The 21,181-nt window shown below is 45.9% G+C and overlaps 3 protein-coding genes and 1 non-coding gene across 4 annotated transcripts in view; 2 read left to right on the forward strand and 2 right to left on the reverse strand.

Annotated features, from left to right (window-relative positions):
- Positions 1 to 4,061: 4,061 nt before the first annotated feature.
- On the reverse strand, positions 4,062 to 5,681 carry LOC115189496 (uncharacterized). The gene is made up of 3 exons (XM_029748109.1): positions 5,676 to 5,681; positions 5,295 to 5,523; positions 4,062 to 5,246 (listed from the first exon to the last, which is right to left on the reverse strand). Exons 1-3 carry the CDS (start codon positions 5,679 to 5,681, stop codon positions 4,195 to 4,197), a joined length of 1,287 nt encoding a protein of 428 aa, XP_029603969.1. The 3' UTR covers positions 4,062 to 4,194.
- A 2,679-nt stretch (positions 5,682 to 8,360) lies between these two features.
- LOC115189497 (neuroblastoma-amplified sequence-like) lies at positions 8,361 to 15,336 on the reverse strand. The gene is made up of 6 exons (XM_029748110.1): positions 15,145 to 15,336; positions 14,576 to 14,627; positions 10,812 to 10,848; positions 10,506 to 10,583; positions 8,784 to 8,831; positions 8,361 to 8,554 (listed from the first exon to the last, which is right to left on the reverse strand). The coding sequence occupies exons 1-6, from the start codon at positions 15,235 to 15,237 to the stop codon at positions 8,395 to 8,397; spliced, it is 468 nt and encodes a 155-aa protein (XP_029603970.1). The 5' UTR covers positions 15,238 to 15,336; the 3' UTR covers positions 8,361 to 8,394.
- Positions 15,337 to 17,180: 1,844 nt separating this feature from the next.
- Positions 17,181 to 21,181, forward strand: part of ddx1 (DEAD (Asp-Glu-Ala-Asp) box helicase 1) — a gene marked incomplete at its 3' end in the record, with an annotated part of 37,542 nt that continues 33,541 nt past the window's right edge. Inside the window, 4 exon segments of the mRNA XM_029748108.1 lie at positions 17,181 to 17,261; positions 17,395 to 17,446; positions 20,830 to 20,893; positions 20,999 to 21,028. Coding sequence (XP_029603968.1) covers positions 17,246 to 17,261; positions 17,395 to 17,446; positions 20,830 to 20,893; positions 20,999 to 21,028 — 162 coding nt within the window.
- On the forward strand, positions 18,275 to 18,347 carry trnaa-ugc (transfer RNA alanine (anticodon UGC)). Its single transcript has one exon. It is a non-coding gene; the product is annotated as a tRNA-Ala (tRNA).

A 21,181-nucleotide genomic window follows, 5' to 3' on the forward strand; every position in this document is an offset into this window, starting at 1 on the left:
TGGTTAGAGACAGGAAAAGGATATCAGAGTTAAAAGCAGCGGCGCTCGGTTTCCATGTGGCGGGAGAACACTTTCCAAATGTGTGTGTGTGTGTGTGTGTGTGTGTGTGTGTGTGTGTTTATGTATGTGCGTGTTTACGTGTGTGTGTGTTTATGTGTGTGTGTGTGTGTTTATGTATGTGCGTGTGTGTGTTTATGTGTGTGTGTGTGTGGGAGCATCACTCTGTTTCCATGTGGCGGGAGAACACTTTCCAAATCCTAACGTCGCTTAGCCGTTAAAACAACAACCGTTATTCCTGTAGTTTGACTTGTCTGCGTAGCAACAACGACGAGGATCAACCTACAGTCATCTGCAACCTGGTCGTGAGGATTCTCCAAAAACACTCGTTCTCGCTGAAATAAGGCGATTGGAACGAGCTGTGGCTGAAAGCAACTTGGAACGTTGTCGGTCAGTCAGACGTTCGCGCTTTACCATACCGAGTTGAAATATCCAGCAAAACATTTTGAACAACATTGTTTGTGCTGTAACTATTTAACTTTGGCTTTTGTCTAAAAATACAAGTACAAACGCATACGAGTTGTACGCATTTTGGGTGATGAGAGCAGCCATTTTGGGTGATGAGAGCAGCCATTTTGGGTGATGAGAGCAGCCATTTTGGGTGATGAGAGCAGCCATTTTGGGTGATGAGAGCAGTCATTTTGGGTGATGAGAGCAGCCATTTTGGGTGATGTAATGGCATAGAATAAATGAAAATACTACAATACTATACAACGTCTTCATCTAACTGGCTTCTTCATTTAACCTGGTCTTCTCTCTCTCTCTGACTGTTTTCCACTACATAGAGTGTTCAGCCAAACAGAAGAAAACAGGCCTGGGGGAGCCATGTAATTCAAGTGCTCACTTCGCAAGAGGCTGTTGTATTGTATATCCTGTACTCTATACCATCCTGATGTAATGTATCACTAGCCACCTTATAAACAGTGCTGCTTTATATAATGTTTACATACTCTACAATACTCATCTCATATGTATATACTGTACTCTATACCATCTACTGCATCTTGATGTAATGTATCACTAGCCACTTTAAACAATGCTGCTTTATATAATGTTAACATACCCTACATTACTCATCTCATATGTATATACTGTATTTTATACCATCTACTGCATCTTGCCTATGCCGTTCGGCCATCACTCATCCATATATTTATATGTACATATTAATTCCTTTACACTTGTGTGTATAAGGTAGTTGTGAAATTGTTATATTACTTGTTATATATTACCGCACGGTCGGAACTAGAAGCACAAGCATTTCACTACACTCGCATTAACACCTGGTAACCATGTGTATGTGACCAATAACATTTGATTTGATATTGCAGTGTATATATGAAGCGTACATGCGATTGTAGTTTGCATAACAAATACCCCACTGGATTGACTAAAAACAAAATCATAATAATGATTCTGCCAGGTAAGCATAGGCTACTTCCTAGTTAGCAATTCATTTATACAGGGGTTTTTTAGGGGGGAGGGGTTTAAGATTAGCATCATTGCTAACAGCAACACAAAGTGGGTAGACGTGCAGCACCGCAGAAACGTGCACAGAGACGTGCACTCTAGTTCCCTCGTCAGAAAGTGGCAGGAAATATGCATCACTAATGAATTCTGTTCACGTCCGACGATTAAAGTGAGACAGCTATAGGATTCCTTACTGAGGTCAATGCATTTCTGAATATTGTTAAAATTCCATTTTAACATGGCTGGATTCCCTGAGGGAGCGATAATAACCGGACCAGACTAAAGCTCTCCACACTACAGAATGTTCCTGAAGTGATGATTCACCACCTTCATCGAAAGTTTTACTCCTTCATCTGTAGATAATCACCAGCCGCCGACGCAAATTAGGCAGACTAATGAACGTGTCTCCCTCTCCCTCCCTCCCTCTCCTCCCAATGTGATTCGTTAGGCTACACTGACTGACGAGACCAGAGTCACTCACTTTAGCGTCACCGTCTGGCAAGTCACGACATCCTAGGAAATCCTTTTGGTTTAATTGCCCTGATACCATGGAAACAGAACCACGTAGCGTGATTTGTGACAAAAAGGGAGAAAAGTGGTGTTGGTTAATATAAAAAAAACTGAAATCACATTCATATAAATATTCAGACCCTTTACTCAGTACTTTGTTGAAGCACCTTTGGCAGTGATTACAGCCTCCAGTCTTCTTGGGTATGACGCTACAAGCTTGGCACACCTGTATTTGGGGAGTTTCTCCCATTCTTCTCTGCAGATCCTCTCAAGCTCTGTCAGGTTGGATGGGGAGCGTCGCTGCACAGCTATTTTCAGGTCTCTCCAGAGATGTTCGATCGGGTTCAAGTCCTGGGCTCTGGCTGGGACACTCAAGGACATTCAGAGACTTGTCCCGAAGCCACTCCTGTGTTGTCTTGGCTGTGTGTTTAGGGTCGTTGTCCTGTTGGACGGTGAACCTTTACCCAAGTCTGAGGTCCTGAGTGCTCTGGAGCAGGTTTTCATCAAGGATCTCTCTGTATTTTGCTCCGTTCATCTTTCCCTCGATCCTTACTAGTCTCCCAGTCCCTGCCACTGAAAAACATCCCCACAGCATGATGCTGCCACCACCATGCTTCACTGTAGGGATGGTGCCAGGTTTCCTCCAGATGCGACGCTTGGCATTCAGGCCAAAGAGTTAAATATTGGTTTCATCAGACCAGAGAATCTTGTTTCACATGGTCTGAGAGTCTTTTGGTGCCTTTTTGGCAAACTCCAAGCGGGCTGTCATGTGCCTTTTACTGAGGAGTGGCTTCTGTCTGGCCACTCTACCATAAAGGCCTGATTGGTGGAGTGCTGCAGAGATGGTTGTCCTTCTGGAAGGTTCTCCAATCTCCACAGAGGAACTCTGGAGCTCTGTCAGAGTGACCATTGGGTTCTTGTTCACCCCCCTGACCAAGGCCCTTCTCCCCCGATTGCTCAGTTTGGCCGGGCGGCCAGCTCTAGGAAGAGTCTTGGTGGTTCCAAACTTCTGCCATTTAAGAATGATGGAGGCCACTGTGTTCTTGGGGAAACTTCAATGCTGCAGAAATGTTTTGGTATCCTTCCCCAGATCTGTGCCTCAACACAATCCTGTCTCTGAGCTCTACGGACAATTCCTTCCATCTCATGGTCTAGTTTTTTGCTCTGACATGCACTGTCAACTGTGGGACCTTATATAGACAGGTGTGTGCCTTTCCAAATCATGTCCATTCAATTGAATTTACCACAGGTGGACTCCAATCAAGCTGTAGAAACATCTCAAGGATGATCAATGGAAACAGGAAGCACCTGAGATCAATTTACAGTCTCATAGCAAAGGGTCTGAATACTTATGGAAATATGGTTTATATTTTTGTTAAATTTGCAAAGAATTTCTAAAAACCTGCTTTCGCTTTGTCATTATGGGGTATTGTGTGTAGAATGAGATTAATTTTTTATTTAAATCCATTTCAGATTAAGGCTGTATCAACATTTGGAGAAAGTCAAAGGGTCTGAATAGTTCCCAAACACACTGTACAAACTAGTCAACACCTGCTGTGTAGTTGTCAGTAAATTGTCTACTATGAGCCACTACTCAGCCTGGCTGGCTATGTGAAACAGGCCAAAGGAAAATGGGGACAGAAAACAATTAGGCTAAGAGGATTTCGACTCCACTTTTTCACAAACATCATGCTCTCTCCCTGGGCTCCCCTGTGTAGAGAAATCTCCCCCTGGGCTCCCCTGTGTAGAGAAATCTCCCCCTGGGCTCCCCTGAGGAGAGAAATCTCCCCCTGGGCTCCCCTGAGGAGAGAAATCTCCCCCTGGGCTCCCCTGAGGAGAGAAATCTCCCCCTGGGCTCCCCTGAGGAGAGAAATCTCCCCCTGGGCTCCCCTGAGGAGAGAAATCTCCCCCTGGGCTCCCCTGAGGAGAGAAATCTCCCCCTGGGCTCCCCTGAGGAGAGAAATCTCCCAGCTTTAGCCTGACTACGCCCAGCTTTAGCCTGTCACGTAGTCATGGTGATTAGTTATCGCAGCTTCTCTCGCCGTTCTTTAAATTAGCCACATGTTAATATTATAGTATCACACACCGTGGGGATCCCAGCTCCAGAGTTAACCTGCTCAGCAGTCCTGGACAAGTACTACTGATTCAACTGGTTAATTACCCATCAGACCCTCGATGAGGTGAATCAGGTGATACAGGACCATAACAGAGCTGATGGAGGAGGTGAATCAGGTGTGGTGATGCAGGACCATAACAGAGCTGATGGAGGAACTGGAAGAGGTGAATCAGGTGTGGTGATACAGGACTATAACAGAGCTGATGGAGGAACTGGAGGAGGTGAATCAGGTGTGGTGATGCAGGACCATAACAGAGCTGATGGAGGAGGTGAATCAGGTGTGGTGATACAGGACCATAACAGAGCTGATGGAGGAACTGGAGGAGGTGAATCAGGTGTGGTGATACAGGACCATAACAGAGCTGATGGAGGAACTGGAGGAGGTGAATCAGGTGTGGTGATACAGGACCATAACAGAGCTGATGGAGGAACTGGAGGAGGTGAATCAGGTGTGGTGATACAGGACCATAACAGAGCTGATGGAGGAACTGGAGGAGGTGAATCAGGTGTGGTGATACAGGACCATAACAGAGCTGATGGAGGAACTGGAGGAGGTGAATCAGGTGTGGTGATACAGGACTATAACAGAGCTGATGGAGGAACTGGAGGAGGTGAATCAGGTGTGGTGATACAGGACCATAACAGAGCTGTTGGAGGAACTGGAGGAGGTGAATCAGGTGTGGTGATACAGGACCATAACAGAGCTGATGGAGGAACTGGAGGAGGTGAATCAGGTGTGGTGATACAGGACCATAACAGAGCTGTTGGAGGAACTGGAGGAGGTGAATCAGGTGTGGTGATACAGGACCATAACAGAGCTGATGGAGGAACTGGAGGAGGTGAATCAGGTGTGGTGATACAGGACCATAACAGAGCTGTTGGAGGAACTGGAGGAGGTGAATCAGGTGTGGTGATACAGGACCATAACAGAGCTGTTGGAGGAACTGGAGGAGGTGAATCAGGTGTGGTGATACAGGACCATAACAGAGCTGATGGAGGAACTGGAGGAGGTGAATCAGGTGTGGTGATACAGGACCATAACAGAGCTGATGGAGGAACTGGAGGAGGTGAATCAGGTGTGGTGATACAGGACCATAACAGAGCTGATGGAGGAGGTGAATCAGGTGTGGTGATGCAGGACCATAACAGAGCTGATGGAGGAACTGGAGGAGGTGAATCAGGTGTGGTGATGCAGGACCATAACAGAGCTGATGGAGGAACTGGAGGAGGTGAATCAGGTGTGGTGATGCAGGACCATAACAGAGCTGATGGAGGAGGTAAATCAGGTGTGGTGATGCAGGACCATAACAGAGCTGATGGAGGAACTGGAGGAGGTGAATCAGGTGTGGTGATACAGGACTATAACAGAGCTGGAGGAGGTGAATCAGGTGTTAGTCCACCAGTGTATCCTACCAACTGCGCATAAACACAGACACTACGGTCATAGAAAAATCCACTCAGAGCAAAAGTCCAATGTCAGATAACAAAAGGCCAAACTCCAAAATATTCTGATGATATTCACTGTCATTCTTATAGTCATACGATGACTAAACCTGGGTCCAACTCCATGGGACGGCCCAAACCTCAGACAAAACTCTAGAGCTTGAAAGAGAATTTCTCCTGGACTTTTCTGTCTTGTCTTCACTCATTCTCATCACACCAGATCAGAATACCGTAATTTCCAGACTATTAAGCGCACCTGAATATAAGCCGCACCCACTGAATTTAAAAAATATATTATTTTGAACATAAATAAATCGCAGGTGCCTACCGGTACATTGAAACAAATGAACTTTACACAGGCTTTAACGAAACACGGCTTGTAACAAAACATTTGAAAGCGGGAAAAATCCATATATTAGCCACGTCATTGTTTAAGCCGCGAGGTTCAAAGCCTGGGGAAAAAGTTGCGGCTTATAGTCCGGAAATTACGGTACTCAAAACATCTGTGTGTATGAGGTCTGGTTCATCTCCGGTAAGGTGAGAGTCAGATAAAAAAGAGCAAAGTATTTTATCTTATTCGACAGTACGAGACAGTATTTCATAATAAAGGTTCTACATGTGCTTTATGAGCAGTGAGTGATCCCAGGGTGGAGTAGTGAGTGATCCCAGGGTGCTTTATGAGTAGTGAGTGATCCCAGGGGGCTTTATGAGTAGTGAGTGATCCCAGGGGGCTTTATGAGTAGTGAGTGATCCCAGGGTGCTTTATGAGTAGTGAGTGATCTCAGGGTGCTTTATGAGTAGTGAGTGATCCCAGGGTGCAGTAGTGAGTGATCCCAGGGTGCTTTATGAGTAGTGAGTGATCCCAGGGTGCTTTATGAGTAGTGAGTGATCCCAGGGGGCTTTATGGGTAGTGAGTGATCCCAGGGTGCTTTATGAGTAGTGAGTGATCCCAGGGTGCTTTATGGGTAGTGAGTGATCCCAGGGTGCTTTATGGGTAGTGAGTGATCCCAGGGTGCTTTATGGGTAGTGAGTGATCCCAGGGTGCAGTAGTGAGTGATCCCAGGGTGCTTTATGAGTAGTGAGTGATCCCAGGGGGCTTTATGAGTAGTGAGTGATCCCAGGGGGCTTTATGAGTAGTGAGTGATCCCAGGGGGCTTTATGAGTAGTGAGTGATCCCAGGGGGCTTTATGAGTAGTGAGTGATCCCAGGGGGCTTTATGAGTAGTGAGTGATCCCAGGGTGCTTTATGAGTAGTGAGTGATCCCAGGGTGCTTTATGAGTAGTGAGTGATCCCAGGGTGCTTTATGAGTAGTGAGTGATCCCAGGGTGCTTTATGAGTAGTGAGTGATCTCAGGGTGCTTTATGAGTAGTGAGTGATCCCTGGGTGATTTATGAGTAGTGAGTGATCCCAGGGTGCTTTATGGGTAGTGAGTGATCCCAGGGTGCTTCATGAGTAGTGAGTGACCCCAGGGGGCTTTGTGAGTAGTGAGTGATCCCAGGGTGCAGTAGTGAGTGATCCCAGGGTGCAGTAGTGAGTGATCCCAGAGTGCTTTATGAGTAGTGAGTGATCCCAGGGTGCTTTATGAGTAGTGAGTGATCCCAGGGGGCTTTATGGGTAGTGAGTGATCCCAGGGTGCTTTATGAGTAGTGAGTGATCCCAGGGGGCTTTATGGGTAGTGAGTGATCCCAGGGTGCTTTATGAGTAGTGAGTGATCCCAGGGTGCTTTATGAGTAGTGAGTGATCCCAGGGTGCTTTATGGGTAGTGAGTGATCCCAGGGTGCTTTATGAGTAGTGAGTGATCACAGGGTGCAGTAGTGAGTGATCCCAGGGTGCTTTATGAGCAGTGAGTGATCCCAGGGTGCTTTATGAGCAGTGAGTGATCCCAGGGTGCTTTATGAGCAGTGAGTGATCCCAGGGTGCTTTATGAGCAGTGAGTGATCCCAGGGTGCTTTATGAGCAGTGAGTGATCCCAGGGGGCTTTATGAGTAGTGAGTGATCCCAGGGTGCTTTATGAGTAGTGAGTGATCCCAGGGTGCTTTATGAGTAGTGAGTGATCCCAGGGTGCTTTATGAGTAGTGAGTGATCCCAGGGTGCTTTATGAGTAGTGAGTGATCCCAGGGTGCTTTATGGGTAGTGAGTGATCCCAGGGTGCTTTATGAGTAGTGAGTGATCCCGGGGTGCTTTATGGGTAGTGAGTGATCCCAGGGTGCAGTAGTGAGTGATCCCAGGGTGCTTTATGAGTAGTGAGTGATCCCAGGGTGCTTTATGAGTAGTGAGTGATCCCAGGGGGCTTTATGAGTAGTGAGTGATCCCAGGGGGCTTTATGAGTAGTGAGTGATCCCAGGGTGCTTTATGAGTAGTGAGTGATCCCAGGGTGCTTTATGAGCAGTGAGTGATCCCAGGGTGCTTTATGAGTAGTGAGTGATCCCAGGGTGCAGTAGTGAGTGATCTCAGGGGGCTTTATGAGTAGTGAGTGATCCCAGGGTGCTTTATGGGTAGTGAGTGATCCCAGGGTGCTTTATGAGTAGTGAGTGATCCCAGGGTGCTTTATGAGTAGTGAGTGATCCTGGGGTGGCAACACATACATTCTAAGTGTTTTCAATGGGTCTTTCTCCATTCTGATTGGTTTATAGTGTTCAACCACACAGGCCATATTTTGGAAGCAAATGTTGCAATTGTGATTTGAATTCAAATTTAGAGCAAAACACTTTGGTGAACTGTTGGAATCATGGAAATAGAAGGATTATTCCAACTACAGTTAGAATATAATAGTGGGCACTCTGAATACAGTGTCGTTTTCACATGACAACAAATGAAAATGCCAGGGAGGAGTTATTGTGACAGGGTAGGAACCAAAGTGTTGATAAGTGTTTCGTAGCTTCACGTATTCCTCTTTGATTTGGAAGATACTTACCCTGACACTTCCCAATGACGGAGCCAAAGTCATCCCTCGCAGACCTGGTGGAGAAAACGCACACACACACACACACAGAATAGAATATTCACAAACATTCTGCATGTAACCTTAAAAAGGTCAAATGGACCTCTGTATTAGGCATTACAGTTAGTCAGACACAGCACCCTGCTGACTGGGAGGGTTTCTACTGAGTAGACAGAACATCTGATAAACTTTTTTAACATTTTGAGTAATTTTAGTTTAGAACGGACATACTATCCACATCATTACCTGATCTCAACACACTGGTCCTGAACCACAGCCAGCAGCTTCCCATTACTGGAGAGAGAGGGAGGAGAGAGAATTAGGACTTCTAACCCCTTATTAACCAGCAGGTAGCCTAGTGGTTAGAGCGTTGGACTAGTAACCAGCAGGTAGCCTAGTGGTTAGAGCGTTGGACTAGTAACCAGCAGGTAGCCTAGTGGTTAGAGCGACAGGTAGCCTAGTGGTTAGAGCGTTGGACTAGTAACCAGCAGCTAGCCTAGTGGTTAGAGCGTTGGACTGGTAACCAGCAGCTAGCCTAGTGGTTAGAGCGTTGGACTGGTAACCAGCAGCTAGCCTAGTGGTTAGAGCGTTGGACTAGTAACCAGCAGCTAGCCTAGTGGTTAGAGCGTTGGACTAGTAACCAGCAGCTAGCCCAGTGGTTAGAGCGTTGGACTAGTAACCAGCAGCTAGCCCAGTGGTTAGAGCGTTGGACTAGTAACCAGCAGCTAGCCTAGTGGTTAGAGCGTTGGACCAGTAACCAGCAGGTAGCCTAGTGGTAAGAGCGTTGGACCAGTAACCAGCAGGTAGCCTAGTGGTTAGAGCGTTGGACCAGTAACCAGCAGGTAGCCTAGTGGTTAGAGCGTTGGACTCATAACCAGCAGGTAGCCTAGTGGTTAGAGCGTTGGGACAGTAACCAGCAGGTAGCCTAGCGGTTAGAGCGTTGGACTCGTAACCAGCAGGTAGCCTAGTGGTTAGAGCGTTGGACCAGTAACCAGCAGGTAGCCTAGTGGTAAGAGCGTTGGGTCAGTAACCAGCAGGTAGCCTAGTGGTTAGAGCGTTGGACTAGTAACCAGCAGGTAGCCTAGTGGTTAGAGCGTTGGACTAGTAAGCAGCAGGTAGCCTAGTGGTTAGAGCGTTGGACTAGTAACCAGCAGGTAGCCTAGTGGTTAGAGCGTTGGGCCAGTAACCAGCAGGTAGCCTAGTGGTTAGAGCGTTGGGCCAGTAACCAGCAGGTAGCCTAGTGGTTAGAGCGTTGGACTAGTAACCGAAAGGTTGCAAGTTCGAATCCCCAAGCTGACAAGGTAAAAATCTGTCGTTCTGCCCCTGAACAAGGCAGTTAACCCACTGTTCCCTGTTAGGCCGTCATTGTAAATAAGAATTTGTTCTTAACTGACTTACCGAGTTAAATAAAGGTAAAATAAAAATAATTTAAATCATAAGACAAACTAAATCTGACTAAGTGAACCCTGAGGTTAAAATAAAGGCCAAATAAAAAGAAACAAAAACAAAAGGTCAGAGGTCAGACTTCATGTGTGTCACGTCCTGACCAGCAGAGGGAGTAGTGGTGTAGTATTTTGGTCAGGACGTGGCAAAAGAAGTCTGTATGTGTTGTCAAGTATGTCTGTTTCTGTGTTTGTCTTGTGACTCCTGATCAGGAACAGCTGGGGATCGTTGTTCCTGATGGGGAGTCATATATTTATGTTTGTCACTTGGGTTTGTGGGTGGTTGTGCTAACACTGCTAGTCTTTTTGTTTGTAGTAAACCTGTTAGCCTGTCGTGAGTTCCGTGTTTATTGTTTTCCTGTGTATACTTTGCTTTAATTTATTTTTCTTTACATTAAAAGATGAGTATCCACATTCCGTCTGCAGTTTGGTCCATTCAACACGGCTTCAACTATTATGACAATGTGAATGTATGAAGGGTGTGGTCTGGTCTGGTGTGGCGCGGTGCGTGTGTACTGTACTGTACCTTGCTAGCACCAGCTGCCAGCTGATCTGCTTGTTGGCCAGTCGGACCAGGCCAGGCGGCAGAGAGGAGCTCGAGGGACTGGTACAAGATCACAGTTAAAAAATAAAAAAAAAAAAAAAAAATCAGTCAGCTGGTTACACACCACAACAACAACAGGACCAATACAATAGCATAAACATTAGTAAAGTCAATTAGACAAAAACTATAATACGGTTTTACTAAGCTGGAAAGAGTTACAGCCTACATGGAGGTAAATAGTAATGAAATAGTGGATGAATGTTGATGTGAGTGATATGAAGAGCTTACCTGTACCACAGGTAGTGTAGGATGAACCTAAAAGGCCCTAAAACAGAGAAGACAGGGTGATGAGTGGCTAGGATCACATATCCACGTCACAAGGAAGTGGAAGTCCTAGTGTCTTCCAGCACATAGGTAACGTTCAGTTACTTCCCAAATGGTGCCCCATAGGGGCGTCGCGCCAACCCCCCCCCCCCGTAGGGGCGTCGCGCCAATCCCCCCCCCCGTAGGGGCGTCGCGCCACCCCCCCCACCCACCGTAGGGGCGTCGCGCCAATCCCCCCAGTAAAGGCGTCATTCCAACCCCAGTTGTAACTACCGTAATTTCCGGACTATTAAGCGCACCTGAATATAAGCCGCACCCACTGAATTAAAAAAAAAAAAAGTATTATTTTGAACATAAATAAGCCGCACATGTCTATAAGCCGCAGGTGCCTACCGGTACATTGAAACAAATGAACTTTACACAGGCTTTAACGAAACACGGCTTGTAACAAAAATAAATAGGCTTTAACGAAACACGGCTTGTAACAAAAAATTAGCAGTAAGCTTTAGTTGTCTTTTTGCACTGAGTCAATTCCTCACGCTGCTGTTTCCAACGTCTTATCATCGACTCATTAAGACCAAGCTCCCGTGCAGCAGCTCTATTTCCTTTTCCAACAGCCAGATCAATCGCCTTCAACTTGAAAGCTGCATCATATGCATTTCTCTGTCTTTGCCATGATGAGGGTGACAAAATGACTACCGTAATCAGAATGATGGGAAGTTTGAGAGCGCTCGATTTCATCTAAACAGTAAACAAAAAAGTTGTTTGACCTTAACCCGTTCGGCAATTTCATTGGTCTAATGAAAGCTTCATGCCGGCAAAAAACTGAACACGTCACAGAATGTGTTTTTTGGAGAAAAAAATTTGAAAGCGGGAAAAATCCATATATTAGCCGCGTCATTGTTTAAGCCGCGAGGTTCAAAGCCTGGGAAAAAAGTTGCGGCTTATAGTCCGGAATTTACGGTAACCTCATTCAGTTTATCAAACAGCTAGTAATTATTAAAAACAGGTGCGCTAGATTAGGGTCGGAGTTTAAACCCTCCAGGAGGGTATCTCTCCGGGAACAGGGTCGGAGTTAAAACCCTCCAGGAGGGTATCTCTCCGGGAACAGGGTCGGAGTTAAAACCCTCCAGGAGGGTATCTCTCCGGGAACAGGGTCGGAGTTAAAACCCTCCAGGAGGGTATCTCTCCGGGAACAGGGTCGGAGTTAAAACCCTCCAGGAGGGTATCTCTCCAGGAACAGGGTCAGAGTTAAAACCCTCCAGGAGGGTATCTCTCCAGGAACAGGATCAGAGTTAAAACCCTCCAGGAGGGTATCTCTCCAGGAACAGGGTCGGAGTTAAAACCCTCCAGGAGGGTATCTCTCCAGGAACAGGGTCGGAGTTAAAACCCTCCAGGAGGGTATCTCTCCAGGAACAGGGCTAGAGAGCCCTGCCCTATATCGTGAAATACTTTTGACCAGGCCCATGGAGGGCCCACAGGGGCTCTGGTCAAACGTAACAGGGTCGTCCGACAAAATGAGTGAGACCATCATGAAAATTTCCATCAGAACTAATTAAATAGGCCTTCATTGATTTATTGAACAACTTTATTTTCATGTAGATAAACCTCACCTATTAACGGTAGTGTTTACCAGAAGTGGGACCAAGTCATGTGACTCAGGTGTTTACTAACAATGATAAGCAGCTCACTTAGTCTATTAAACGTTGCACATCTCTTCATCTTTCCAACTTCAAGTTTAAACGCGGGTAGCTAATCCGCCACATTACCACCCCGGGCAGCTAATCCGCTACATTACCACCCCGGGTAGCTAATCCGCTACATTACCACCCCGGGTAGCTAATCCGCTACATTACCACCCCGGGCAGCTAATCCGCTACATTACCACCCCGGGCAGCTAATCCGCTACATTACCACCCCGGGCAGCTAATCCGCTACATTACCACCCCGGGCAGCTAATCCGCTACATTACCACCCCGGGCAGCTAATCCGCTACATTACCACCCCGGGCAGCTAATCCGCTACATTACCACCCCGGGCAGCTAATCCGCTACATTACCACCCCGGGCAGCTAATCCGCTACATTACCACCCCGGGCAGCTAATCCGCTACATTACCACCCCGGGTAGCTAATCCGCTACATTACCACCCCGGGTAGCTAATCCGCTACATTACCACCCCGGGTAGCTAATCCGCTACATTACCACCCCGGGTAGCTAATCCGCTACATTACCACCCCGGGTAGCTAATCCGCCACATTACCACCCCGGGTAGCTAATCCGCCACATTACCACCCCGGGTAGCTAATCCGCCACATTACCACCCCGGGTAGCTAATCCGCCACATTACCACCCCGGGCAGCTAATCCGCTACATTACCACCCCGGGTAGCTAATCCGCTACATTACCACCCCGGGCAGCTAATCCGCTACATTACCACCCCGGGCAGCTAATCCGCTACATTACCACCCCGGGCAGCTAATCCGCTACATTACCACCCCGGGCAGCTAATCCGCTACATTACCACCCCGGGCAGCTAATCCGCTACATTACCACCCCGGGCAGCTAATCCGCCACATTACCACCCCGGGCAGCTATCCGCTACATTACCACCCCGGGCAGCTAATCCGCTACATTACCACCCCGGGCAGCTAATCCGCTACATTACCACCCCGGGCAGCTAATCCGCTACATTACCACCCCGGGCAGCTAATCTGCTACATTACCACCCCGGGCAGCTAATCCGCTACATTACCACCCCGGGCAGCTAATCTGCTACATTACCACCCCGGGTAGCTAATCCGCTACATTACCACCCCACTCCGCCACATCACCACCCCGGGCAGCTAATCCGCTACATTACCACCCCGGGCAGCTAATCTGCTACATTACCACCCTGGGTAGCTAATCCGCTACATTACCACCCCGGGCAGCTAATCCGCTACATTACCACCCCGGGCAGCTAATCCGCTACATTACCACCCCACTCCGCCACATTACCACCCCGGGCAGCTAATCCGCTACATTACCACCCCGGGCAGCTAATCCGCTACATTACCACCCCGGGCAGCTAATCCGCTACATTACCACCCCGGGACTCTTAAAATCTACCTGTCCCAGTGGCAGGTGGACCAAAATATTATTGTACTGCTGACAACATTTTAATAACGTTTTTTTACCGACACTGATCATATCCAACAAGTGTTACGCGTTGGTAAATGCATCAGTTATTCTGCGCTCTGAAAGCAGAGTAGATTAACGAAAACAGCATATAACACAATTTAAAGGGTATAGCACACCTTGGTCTACTAATCGGATATTAAAATCTGAAATCGTAACAGCAATAGCATACCAATTTCTCCCACTAACACAAAAAAAATACTTGGAATGAGTCCAACCAATTTTCCCTTCATGGAAAAGTAGCATTCGTTATATTTAACCTCTTGAGATGTGGAAAAAAATGTTTTGTATTAAGTTGAACATGTGCTCTTTATGACAGAATGTCAAAATTAAGTGAAATTTTAAAAACAAATAATTGAATACCAAGTTAGACTTCTCAAACCAAATAGGTGGAACGACCCAGCAGGCTCTGGTCATCTAGGGGGGATATAGGGTGAGGGTTCGCTTCCAACATGATCAATATATTCTTAACATGAATAAGAAACGGATACAGTATGAAAAACCAGATCAGCGAGGGGGGAAAGAGATGCCTAGATGATCCCGTCTTACCGGTCACAGCCTTGGCAATAACAGATGAACTGCGCTCCTTGTTGCCTCGCAACTGCAAATGACAGAGAGTTACAGATGGTCATTTATCTTTCTATACACACCCTGAATTACAGTGGCATTGGGAAACAACCAATTTGCACAAGTGTGATGATACTAGGACCCCAAAACATCTTCCCTGGATAAAGTACAGAATATGGTAACGTCAAGACAGATAGCATCAACAACAAATTCACAACAGACTAGTAAAAACTAAACAAATAAATATCCAACTACACCTCAACGCTAAAGTTATAAACTTCCTTATTTTCATAGATTTTGTTTACGTTGACTGAATATTTAACTGCACGTAATGTTGATTCAATGCCAATCCATAACGTGTTATCAACCGTGACTGAGTGGGAGATGTGTGCGACGTGGCTAACACAGCAATTAGCTCCCTGTAACGTTACTAACGCTAGATAGCTAGCTAACGTTAGCTAACTCATTTACAGGCTGAACAATCACTTCCAACTTGGCATGACATTTCCGTTTATATGTTAATAATGAACCGAATTAGATTTTATACAAACCTGAGTGTCGGTCTCGGGTGGCCATTCCGTAATTATAAGTAAATCATACAAAATATTCTCATCTTCCACTTCAACGTTGCTAACATCAGCCATGTTTGCGTGGATAGTTGTCACAAACTACGGAATGTCGGATGGGACAAAAAAGGACTGTTTAACAAAACGCGGTTTACGTTTAGGCAGTTTTACCAAAGACTATTATAACTAACCCAAGATAGAAACAGAGACTGTCGTTTCCAATGAGAGAAAATGAATCATACTGAGGCAGAACAAGCAAGTACGAAATGTAGTCCACTCTGTTTGTTACATATTCTGATTCTGGAAACAGAACACTTTATTTCAGATTAAAAGGTTTCATCGAAGAGAATATTTTGCAGAATTTCGGCCAACATCCATCTCGGGTCATCTTCTCCTACTGTCCGCCACTGGGCTTCCTCTCATCACCATATTTGGTAGTGAGAGGAAATGCTTCACATTTTTACATCGGTTGAAATATCTGTCTTATTGTCCCATCTGTGGTTTTTACCAAGGCGGAGTTACAATGAATCAAATTATACACTGATTCATAAGACGTGTCGATGCTATTAATATGTGTGATTTATATCAATTATAATGACCTAAAAGGATAATGTTTTAAAAGTACTCGTTTTATGGAAACTACATTAAAAAGCCAAAATAAACAATTCAGAGCAGCTACTACCATTTAGATCAGTTCAAAAGATGCAGCAAAATGTCAGACTTACAGATGTACATTTACAAACAAATAAAACACATTTTGTTACCTTGCAAAAAGAAACTGAACTATATTTTAAGACAATTAAATACTCTGCCAACAAAAAAACCTGTTTATATTATAAATATGTGTATGACCCCTAAGTTCCTTGTGTAATGTGATATTGTCCTCACATATCAAAGCTGCAGGCTAAAGTTAAATCTAGACCTGGTTTCCTCTATCGTAATCGCACCTCTTTCACCCCAGCTGCCAAACTAACCCTGATTCAGATGACCATCCTACCCATGCTAGATTACGGAGATGTAATTTATAGATCAGCAGGTAAGGGTGCTCTCGAGCGGCTAGATGTTCTTTACCATTCGGCCATCAGATTTGTCACCAATGCTCCTTATAGGACACATCACTGTACTCTATACTCCTCTGTAAACTGGTCATCTCTGTATATCCGTCGTAAGACCTACTGGTTGATGCTTATTTATAAAACCCTCTTAGGCCTCACTCCCCCCCTATCTGAGATATCTACTGCAGCCCTCATCCTTCACATACAACACCCGTTCACTCCCCCCTATCTGAGATATCTACTGCAGCCCTCATCCTCCACATACAACACCCGTTCTGCCAGTCACATTCTGTTAAAGGTCCCCAAAGCAACACACATCCCTGGGTCGCTCCTCTTTTCAGTTTGCTGCAGTTAGCGACTGGAACGAGCTGCAACAAACACTCAAACTGGACAGTTTTATCTACATCTCTTCATTCAAAGACTCAATCCTGGACTCTCTTACTGACAGTTGTGGCTGCTTTGTGTGATGTATTGTTGTCTCTACCTTCTTGTCCTTTGTGCTGTTGTTTGTGCCCAATAATGTTTGTACCATGTTTTGTGCTGCTACCATGTTGTGTTGCTACCATGTCGTTGTCATGTGTTGCTACCATGATGTGTTGTTGTCTTCGGTCTCTCTTTATGTAGTGTTGTCGTGATGTGTGTTTTGTCCTATATTTATTTTATTTTTTCAATCGCATCCCCCAACCCGCAGGAGGCCTTTTGCCTTTTGGTAGGCCGTCAGTGTAAATAACAATTTGTTTTTAACTGTCTTGCCTAGATAAATAAAGATTAAATACTTATGTTCCCCATGTACTTTTTGTATGGATTTGTTAATAACAATAATGAATGAAGTAGTGACTATGAATGAAATAGGGATGTTTTTTTTGGTGTATCTATATTTGTCTTTTGTATGATGTTTTATTTTCCCCTTTGCACAATGGATTTGAAATAGTTTTCCAGTTCACTTCCGGTCCAGTTGGCGGCGACGTACACATTCAATTAGCGAGAAGAAAGACGTCACATCCGTTTTTGGTCAAAACTCGTTGGCAAATATGGCAGCGTTTTCTGGTAAGAAATGAAAATATATATTGTTTTTTTTTAACTGTATTGTCACTATTATCAGTAGTTATCTATAAGTTAAGACATTTTAAGATTGATTGAAGTCCTTTTTCTGCCAGTAATGGTTTCCTTTGGTCCACAGAACTGGGCGTTATGCCTGAAATCGCACAAGCAGTCGAGGAGATGGACTGGCTGTAAGTTAGGTTTTCTCTAGTCCACCATGTCCAGCACAGCAATACCTTTAAACCCTTTGACCTGTACCTATGTTTGTCCTCTGTAGCTGCGTGACTTAGTTTACCTGAAATCCATACTTTTCTGTCTATTATTACCGACCACCGGCTGTTTCGTCATATCGGTTGACAGCGACGCGTTGTTACCGGAGGTGTAATTCCGCCCTGAGTCGTCGCGACTCCACCGAGATGTACATATTAGACCACTGAGCTATGTAGTTAGCCAGGGTGTTATGTCGTTTTGCTATATATTCCCGTGTTGTTTTAACTCCGTTTTTAATGCTAAACGTATTTTATTTTTTATCAGTGACCATAGATGTCTCATGTATGAATCCATACGGACTAGAGACTGACTACGTGTTGACACTCCTGTATTCATTGATAACGTTAACATCAAATCAAATGTATTTATATAGCCCTTCTTACATCAGCTGATGTCTCAAAGTGCTGTACAGAAACCCAGCCTAAAACCCCAAACAGCAAGCAATGCAAGTGTAGGTGCCATCTACATGCACACTAATAATTCGATATTAAACTTGATTGTGGCACAAGGCTGTCTATAGCATTAGTTATGTAATCCTCTTACTCTGCTTAGCTTAACCTGCGCCAATTAAAAAAATCTAATCTATCATACACCTATTATTAAAACAAAATTTTCTGAGCAATCTGTCGAATTAGGTCGCGTTGGTAAATTCACTCTGACCGTCTACTCCGATTTCAGATCACTCTTCTGAGTTTGTCAGATGATAAAATAACTGCCGGATTTATCAACGCTCAACACCCGGTGTCAGTCCCACTGTGGCTCAGTTGGTAGAGCATGGCGCTTGCAACGCCAGGGTTGTGGGTTCGATTCCCACGGGGGGGGCCAGTGTTTAAAATGTAATAAACATGTATGCACTCTACTGTAAGTCACTCTGGATAAGAGCGTCTGCTATATGACTAAAATGTAAATGCAAAAAAGCAGGTAGCCTAGCAAAAAAAAAAAAAAGCGTCATTAAATTGTTGCCAGAAGCACAGTTAGTCACCAATATGCCCTGGATAACATGAAAACAGCCTAACCAGCTCTGCTAGGGAGAGTAAAATCATCAGAGTGAGCTGTTTAATTATGTGTCTGGAAGTAGCTAGCAAGCTAGCCAACGTTAGCCAGTTAGTTTGGGTGTTTGTCTGGCGTTGTGAGGTCAGAACGCTCTGATCAACCCTACTCCTCGGTCAGTGTGCTCTCTGAGAGCAAAACGCTCCTTATTTACTGACGACCTGCGCCCACTCCGGAGTGAATTAACGAACGCACCCGTAATCCGTTTGATTCGGCGTTCCAGTGGTGTATTTGATCTGCGCAAACTTCCCTCTGACCGTGGCAGCGCCTTTAAATCAGCAGTCTGCTCTGACCGTGGCAGCACCTCTAAATCAGCAGTCTGCACTGACCGCGGCAGCACCTCTAAATCAGCAGTCTGCTCTGACCGCGGCAGCGCCTTTAAATCAGCAGTCTGCACTGACCGCGGCAGCGCCTTTAAATCAGCAGTCGGCACTGACCGCGGCAGCACCTCTAAATCAGCAGTCTGCGCTGACCGCGGCAGCACCTCTAAATCAGCAGTCTGCGCTGACCGCGGCAGCACCTCTAAATCAGCAGTCTGCACTGACCGTGGCAGCACCTCTAAATCAGCAGTCTGCACTGACCGCGGCAGCACCTCTAAATCAGCAGTCTGCACTGACCGTGGCAGCACCTCTAAATCAGCAGTCTGCTCTGACCGCGGCAGCGCCTTTAAATCAGCAGTCTGCACTGACCGTGGCAGCACCTCTAAATCAGCAGTCTGCTCTGACCGTGGCAGCACCTCTAAATCAGCAGTCTGCACTGACCGTGGCAGCAGTTACGCCGATACGGCCTCTCAGCAGTCAGATCATTCATACTACTTCCGGTTTGCGGAGCTGTTGTGAAGGAAGGAAGGAAGGAAGGAAGGAAGGAAGGAAGTGAGTTGTTTATACAGGGCCACCCGCCCCTATCTACGATCTGCCAATCATGTCTATAACGGATCCTAACTCCGAATAAAATAGTCTATGCAAAAACAACGTGGCCAATGTGGTAAGACGTTTATTTTGATTGTCGATTTTTATGCTTTTATCAAAAGTCCCATCACGAACCCGATTTCAGACGTGTCCGTCTAAACGGGATTATTATGGATATTGTAATGAAACAGGGAGGAAGCAGGTCTCGAACCCTCGACCTTCTGAGCCCGAAGTCCGGCGCGCTATCGACTGCCGCAAAAACCGTCCTCGAGCGGCAGAGTCGGTATCCGCGCTTATAAACCCAGTGTCAGTTACAATATTGTTATTGCAAGGTCACGTTGACGTTGTAAACAAACTATATTCTATTAATCTGACTGTCCACTGTCGTATTGTTATTGTGTGCGTATGACCACGCTCATCAGCTGTGTAACTACTGTGTCCCAGCCTTCCTACAGACTGTCCACTGTCGTATTGTTATTGTGTGTGTATGACCACGCTCATCGGCTGTGTAACTACTGTGTCCCAGCCTTCCTACAGACTGTCCACTGTCGTATTGTTATTGTGTGTGTATGACCACGCTCATCGGCTGTGTAACTACTGTGTCCCAGCCTTCCTACAGACTGTCCACTGTCGTATTGTTATTGTGTGTGTATGACCACGCTCATCGGCTGTGTAACTACTGTGTCCCAGCCTTCCTACAGACTGTCCACTGTCGTATTGTTATTGTGTGCGTATGACCACGCTCATCAGCTGTGTAACTACTGTGTCCCAGCCTTCCTACAGACTGTCCACTGTCGTATTGTTATTGTGTGTGTATGACCACGCTCATCGGCTGTGTAACTACTGTGTCCCAGCCTTCCTACAGACTGTCCACTGTCGTATTGTTATTGTGTGTGTATGACCACGCTCATCGGCTGTGTAACTACTGTGTCCCAGCCTTCCTACAGACTGTCCACTGTCGTATTGTTATTGTGTGCGTATGACCACCCTCATCAGCTGTGTAACTACTGTGTCCCAGCCTTCCTACAGACTGTCCACTGTCGTATTGTTATTGTGTGTGTATGACCACGCTCATCGGCTGTGTAACTACTGTGTCCCAGCCTTCCTACAGACTGTCCACTGTCGTATTGTTATTGTGTGCGTATGACCACGCTCATCGGCTGTGTAACTACTGTGTCCCAGCCTTCCTACAGACTGTCCACTGTCGTATTGTTATTGTGTGTGTATGACCACCCTCATCAGCTGTGTAACTACTGTGTCCCAGCCTTCCTACAGACTGTCCACTGTCGTATTGTTATTGTGTGCGTATGACCACGCTCATCGGCTGTGTAACTACTGTGTCCCAGCCTTCCTACAGACATCCAGGCAGAGTCCATTCCGTTGATCTTGGGAGGAGGAGATGTACTCATGGTGAGAAAATGGCCGTTTTTTTATAAACCGGTTAAAACGAAACGAATAATGATTCCTCGCCACGTTCAGTGTATTGACTCCCCCTGTTGCTGATTCTGTGTTCAGGCGGCGGAGACTGGAAGTGGAAAGACAGGGGTAAGTATAAAACGCCTCCACAGTGTTGTTGTCAAAACCAGCGTCGACTAGAGTCCAGGGGTTCTTGTCACGGGAATTTTCTATCCTATTTTTTTTTATTCTCTCTCTCTCTCTCTCTCTCTCTCTCTCTCTCTCTCTCTCTCTCTCTCTCTC

This window comes from Salmo trutta, unplaced genomic scaffold (assembly GCF_901001165.1).
Source record: "Salmo trutta unplaced genomic scaffold, fSalTru1.1, whole genome shotgun sequence".
Classification (NCBI taxonomy): Eukaryota; Metazoa; Chordata; class Actinopteri; order Salmoniformes; family Salmonidae; genus Salmo; species Salmo trutta.